Here is a 6,803-nt window from a genome sequence, read left to right as displayed (position 1 = left end):
CTCACAGTCAATAGTTCATTACTATGAAAAATAAGAAAGTGATTAATTGAAAAATATTTGTTATATTTAACTTTCTAAGGATAGATTTGTCAAAGAGCAGCACAAAAGATGTTTTAATAGATTTATGTCCTTCTGTAACTCTGTACCTTATTTTGGATAAAGCACACTAAGCCTCGGTCTGTCATCGAGGATACCAAGTCTGCAGGCTCTATCATGGGATCAGGAGAAGGAATAAAGGGAAAAATAAAGGATCTCTGACAAGGGTCAGGCCCAAGAATAACTTGCCAAAGACCATGGAGATCTAATATCAGTGCCCAGCTATTTGTGTGAGTATCTGGACAGCATCATGCATAAACTTCTTTTGTTGTAGGGTGTCCATGCAGTGAGGGACCCTGCAGGCGGTAAGAAATCAAAGACATGATCTCTAGCTCAGTGCTGTTTACATGATTTTATGTTATCTGGACAAGAGGCTAAATGGAATTCAATCCTTTATTGAGATATTTGGATGAACCAAGCATTTATCCACATCTCCAACTTCAGTTTAATTTTTCCAGTGAGGAACTGAAACATAGAAAACTCATGGATAGAGTCTATTGAATTCCTGAAATTCAGTTCATTTGAAAGTCACTAATAGGTAACAATATACATACATATTAAATATATTATAAAATATATGATGAGATACTTTAAGAAAATGCTTTTGAAATATTACGAAGTAATTATTATTGTCTATGTCTACATCTGTTTTTCATTTTGCTTATTCAACATTATGCTCTTGAAGATTGACACCACTGTAATCTGATTTTGAGTTACACACGAGTAGTATCTTAACTGGGGAAATGTCTCATCTTACTCTTAAAAATACTGGCTCTGTCTCATCTCACTCTTAAAAATACTGGCTTTGGTCCTGATGTGGGACCTTTTGAAGAAGCATCATTTTGTTTCTTAGCCTATGTCTTGCATCTATCTGAGTGAAGAAAAAACCAACAATTTGAGCATTTGATCCATTTACACATTTCTGCCTCCTCACTCTCATCTATAAGGAGACAGCTTTTCAAATGTACATTTTCACCTCTGTGGGCAAATGACAAATAGTGTAGCTGTGTTACCAACAATAGAAAAAAGAAAAAACAACGAAACCATCTATAACACTCGATATTTGGCTAGCAGTAAGGAACAGCATGATAAATTATGGTACTTCACTAAAATGGCATATTACACAATTGTTAAGTGATAATTAGGAACACTGCATAGAAACATGAAAACATATTTAGGATATAACTAAAAGAGAAAAGAAAAAAAGCACGTTTATAATATGTAAGGTGGGGGAGGCCTGGAAGATATATCAATACTAAAATGGAAATATAGTAGTTCTGTTAGGATAGTGGGACTGTGTATTTTCAAAAACATTTTCTTTAATGTTATAAAGTACTAGTAAAGCAGCAAATTCACCAAATAAATGATGCTGTAGACACAGGAAGGAGATACTAATAAATAAGTAGAGGTTGGAGATAACAAAAGGGAAAAATATTTCAAAGGATGAATCTTCCTTCTCTACATTTGCCAGCCCCGTGGCTATTAAGATCCAAACTATTGAAAACATTCTCAAAGGAGCTGGTTAGTAGGGCTTGGAAGAGAGCCTGAACTTGACTGTATCTGGATTTTGTTTGCCATGATTGCAGTGGAAACTAAATTTTGAAACAGTTGTTTAAATAAGCTCCAGCTTAGCTATCTTGGCTACATTCACACTTTGGAATCAAGAAACAGTTTGGAAAAAGAATACCGTGTGCAATATAAATAGGAATATAGAGCAAGAGAAATTCAGTAGAGAAGACTTCAAAAATAAAATGCCTATTTAAAATCAAGTTGAAATGACTAATTGGATTAACAGAAAATAAAAAATAACCAATACTGAGTTAAATTTATATCTGTCTGAATGCTCTTAAAGGATACCAGGAACGATACTCATGTCAGTTCTGTTCATGTTAACCATTTGCTAACACTGTTGCTTGGAATGAACTGCTTGCTCTGCTTTCCTCTAAAGAGCTCAGACCCCTTTCTCTTCTCTTCTACCTCTGTTCAAAAGAATGACAGTTTTACCCTGAATAGCACTTAACAAGTGTTGATGTGGGGCACTAGGCTACCTTGCTTCGTGTTAGGTGGGGGTGGCTTAATATAAGATGTTAAGAAAAATTCACACACACAATCACACAGTTTATTCTTTCCAGTCAAAGTTAAGCCTCCCAGCTCAGCACTTGCACACCATTATGTTAGCACTGCAGAAAATTCCCTCAAATGCATACTTAGATACTTTAAGGATCTTAAGTAGGTAGATGGAAGAAGAAACTTAAAGTTTCTTCTGAAATAGGACTTGAAAATGTAATAAAATACCCTATCTCTCTAAACTAGTAGTTGACTTTGGATTTGGAAATTGGAGTGTGTGTGTGTGTGTATGGTATCAAGGAGTTTGAACTGAAGAAATCAGAAAGTAACTTTTCCAAACCCCAAACCATACCTGACACTACAACCATCTCTTTTCAGACCCTGTGTAGAATTTGCTGAGTCTGCGTGAACATCTCTCTCTGATGTCTTGCTATCTCCTCACCTCTAAAGATGTCCACAAGTGACAAATTAGAGAAGATTTTTATTCCTAAGAGTTATCCAATAATTTTTACCTTCGTAGAAACATGATTTCCATCTTTCAAAATGCAGTAGAATTATTAAGAGGTATTGTGATTTTAGGAAACTATTTTCCCTCCATTCCAAATGCAAAGTAAATTACATTTAGTACAAGGGTATGTATTTGATTATTTGGGGTATACTAATATTGAAAATTTTCTTCTTAAAAATATTTTGCCCTTAACATCTTCATTTTATTCCCAGAAGTATATTTTGTTGAATAAATAATATTTGGTAATAAAACAAATCCACTTTCATACATCTACAAAATTCTTTTGAATAGCAACAAGAATTCAATCCATGTTGCATAATTGTTATTATGAATTGCATAACCTTGGCATGCATTTTGCTGTAATTCATTTCCTGGCAAAATATAAAGTGCCTTTGACATAATGCCAGAGAATATTCAAACTGGGAATGAATGACAGAAATAATCTGGTGTCAGTCAGTCCCACTTTTCCCATTTCAGGGACTGAGGTGCAAGAAGGTAAAATTTGCTCAGGATCACACATCTCATTTTCCAACACTTAAGTCATAGTAAAATAAAATTACAATTTTGATGTTGAATTTGATTAGAAAATTATGATTTTTAAGGGCACAATTCTTAAGACAGAATAAATGCCACACTTAAAGAATTACAGAGTTGGATCTGAAATACGCAAAAGAGGTATGCCCAAAATTTTTGTGCTCACCCCTTTTGGGAGAAAGTGGCTGAAACTATACAATCATTAAAAAATAAATCATTCTTTGAAGGATGCAAAGTTATCCTGATCTTTAAAATGAAATATACCACCATTTCTATATATAATTTAATTTTTCTCTTCAGCAGGGATCAAATGGTATTTTGGTTGATTGCCAGTGAGCAAATGAAGTAGGAAATACATTTTAGGATCCCATTGTGATTTTTTTTTTCTCAGCAGCAAAAAATTAAATAAAACAGACCTTTGTCATGTAATGTTCACTGATCAGGTGAACATAATAAAAACTGGGCTTTAGTTAAATCTAGTGGATTAACTCTTGTTTCATTGGCATTTACAGTCTTTGGGAGTGTTGAACAAGTGTACAAATAATGACATTTTCAGAAATTTAACCATTGAATTTCATGTAAATTCTGCATAAAGTTCAAGACTAATGGTATTGACGTCACAGACTTCAAATTTTAAAAGGCATATAGGAATAGTAATAACATCTCCCAGAAACGTTAAAGACACTTGTATATATATGTAAAATCCATTTTGACTTGATGAAAACAAATTCTAATCTATGAAAATATTACATCAAGTCATATTGCACCTGATGAGGAAATTATACATGAATGATAGTAAATGCTAAAAAACACTTCAGATAAAGACCCAGTAAGTCAAATTAAATGAAGAGTTTCAGAAGTAACATAACCATCTAAAAATGTTAGTTTTTCACACAACTGGTCACACTTATTTTGCTTTACTTAAAATCCCTGGTCTTGTCTGAAGATAATAACATAAAACTCAATTACATAATTCAACTGTCTTTAACTCCCCTTTCTCCAATAGCCATTGCACCTTAGGAGGTTTGTAGCTATTCTATCTTAATTTTTTTTTCTTTCAGCAAATACTAAGTGTGAAAAGCTTCACCAGACGAAAATCATTTCATACAATGAAGCACTGAATTGTTTTTTCATTCAGTTTCTTTAGACTGAAAGCAGCTCAGTTTCCCTATGAATAGTCCACGTATCATTTCATGCCTGGTATCTGCAGCCCACTCTAGATTTATCTTGCTTTCAGCAGGTACTCGGTAGCACTTTCTGGGTTATTTTACAAAACATCCAACATGGTTTAAATTGTTTAAAAGCAATTGGAACTGCTTCCTTTCCTACCCACTGCCTCTTCAAGTGTCCTTAACCTTCATCATCCTTCCCTAAAATGTGTCCCCAACATGCCTATTTACATGGCTCTCAGGCACCGGAGGCTTGCACACCCATCACATACCAGGTCAGTTTCTAACAGTGTGAAGGCTGTTGGAGCAGGGCAGTTTCCTTCCATTGAGAGCTGAGTATGGTCATATTGCTTTTAACACAGTGACCCTTGTATGCAAAGCTTAGACTATCGTCTCATGGTCCCATATGCCTTGGCTCTGATTGATGTAACAACAGTATCTTTCATAGGGTCTGTTCAGCTTGTAGGAGCAAACGATGATACTGTCCTGGGGCACAAAGAAGATGCTGTCCTCAGGCTCAGGGCACTCAGACCTGTCCCAGGCTGAGCACTTGGCATCCAACGCATTATAGGTGAGGGAACTGCCTGAGGGACAGTAGCCATCCAGGTGTCTGGACGGCTCCTCCCGATGCCCGCTCTGGACCCGGCTCTGGCATTCTCCTTCCTCCGCGGGTGTGGGGGTGGTGATGGAGCTGACCATAGGCACCTCGCCCTGCCCTTGGAGGGGGAGCTTCCCCCTGAGGCACACCTTCTTTGCCAGTTCATCTGAGCTCCCCTTGCCCGACTCCAGGTCTGAAGGGGTCCTCAGCAGTTCCACCACCTCCTTGTCCTTGGGTTTCCGGAAGCAGGGCAACTTGCGGACCCATAGCAGCTCATTCTCGGGCCACTTGGTGCATCCCTCAGTTTTCCTGGCCAGGGCAATGGCTGCGATGCCTGGGAGGCAGATGGCTGGCCCTATGGCCAGGAGGGGGATGTTTCCCAGAGTCTCTCCTTTCATCCCAGAGACAGTGAACATGAAGCCAAAGACCAGGAAGACACTCACCAGGGCCACAACCAGCCCAGTCCTCGGGTTAATGTCATCAGGCCGCATCTTTCACTCCATCCAGGTTGCGGACTGCCTGCTAGCCAGGGAGCAATGTTCCTCCCTACTGTCAGAGGAAAACGCACTGGGTTAAAAACAAAACAAAACAAAGCACCCAAGTCCATTTCCCAACCACCAACTATCTCTCTTACTCTTTGTGTCTGACACTCTACTGTCTGTCAGTCTTGGTCTCTGTTTCTCCCTCTATTTCTGTTGCTCTCTCTCTTTCTCTGTTTATCTGTCTCCTTCTTACTATTGCAGCCCCTGCCTCTCTCTCATATAGTCATCCACAGGCTGGGGTCACTGCCGTACCTGAGGTTTCCTGCCGTCTCCCGGGAGCGCGGGGAAAAAACACCAGTTTGAGTCTCCTTAGAAACCTCCACAGCAGCTGTTTCCTCGGCTCTCTCCCTTGTTTCTGGAAGGAAAGCCTGGTTTTCCAACTGACTCTGCATCCAGGAGGTGGGACGTGGGAGCTTGTCTTTCCCAGCAGTGCCCGTCGGTCTCCAGGGCTTTCGGAGCTGAGCGGCGGCGCAGGCCAGCACCCAGCTCTGCGCGCAGAGCGCCGGGTGCTGGAGGGAGGAAGGACTTAGCCTGGGAAAGAGGGAAAGCGGCGCGCGAGTCTGGCCTCGTTACATCACTTTCAGAGCAAGCTCAGAAACAAAGAAGGACGCGCGGGGGCGCGAGGGGGCTAAACCCAGGGGAGAGGCCAGCCGGACAGAAGAGGCTGCCCAGGGTCCAGTCGGGGTGCTTGGAGCAGCCAGAGTTCGTCCCGCCGCTGCCCGTGAGGGCTGAGTAAGGCGGCTGGACATGCTCCGTGCCCGGGAGGGTCCGGGGTGCGAGGCTGCCGCGTGCCGGAGACTGGAACTCGGGCCGGTTTGCCCACGGGACAGCCTGGGCTCCGAGTCCGCGGTCCGAGGCCCAGAGGCGCCAGCTGGAGATGCCCCTCGGGGACCTGAATCCTTCTCCAGTTATAGATCTGGGTGACCCGATCCGACCTATGGCAGCTCCCAGAGATTCCCCTACCGCCCGTCTCAGAACGTCGAGGCTCTCAGGGCTCGGAGGGCTGCATTCCTCCCGGGTCCTCCTGCCCGCGACCTTTCTGGGTTCGCGCGCTGGGCAGCAGTGGCGCGCAAAAGCGCTCTAGCAGCGAAGCGGGCTGCGTTGCTGGAGCGCACGGGAAGCGCCCAGACTGAGTTAGTGGTCAGCCGGGTCTTGCTCGAGCCTTGGGGGAGTCACCAGAGTCCTTCCGCCTGGTCTTACAGCTCTGGATCCTGGAGGGGGTGGCCTTGGAGCTCGGATCCTACTCCCACACGGCCGTGGTGCCAGCCACGCCGGCTGGGTGAAAGGAG

The 6,803-nt window shown here is 42.1% G+C and overlaps 1 protein-coding gene across 2 annotated transcripts; it reads right to left on the bottom strand.

Annotated features, from left to right (window-relative positions):
• Positions 1 to 534: 534 nt before the first annotated feature.
• Positions 535 to 6,432, bottom strand: TMEM215 (transmembrane protein 215). 2 transcript variants are annotated; one of them, XM_030832677.2, is made up of 2 exons: positions 5,767 to 6,432; positions 535 to 5,518 (listed from the first exon to the last, which is right to left on the bottom strand). In XM_030832677.2, the coding sequence occupies exon 2, from the start codon at positions 5,461 to 5,463 to the stop codon at positions 4,756 to 4,758; it is 708 nt and encodes a 235-aa protein (XP_030688537.1). In that variant the 5' UTR covers positions 5,464 to 5,518; positions 5,767 to 6,432; the 3' UTR covers positions 535 to 4,755. The 2 variants fall into 2 exon arrangements, with proteins under 2 accessions (XP_030688537.1, XP_060157010.1); XM_060301027.1 differs by having other exon boundaries at positions 535 to 5,521; positions 5,767 to 6,431.
• Positions 6,433 to 6,803: the final 371 nt, after the last annotated feature.

The sequence above is a fragment of the Globicephala melas genome, chromosome 6 (assembly GCF_963455315.2).
Source record: "Globicephala melas chromosome 6, mGloMel1.2, whole genome shotgun sequence".
NCBI lineage: Eukaryota > Metazoa > Chordata > Mammalia > Artiodactyla > Delphinidae > Globicephala > Globicephala melas.
Note: the sequence above shows the minus strand (reverse complement) of the source record. Positions and strands in the feature narration are given on the sequence as shown.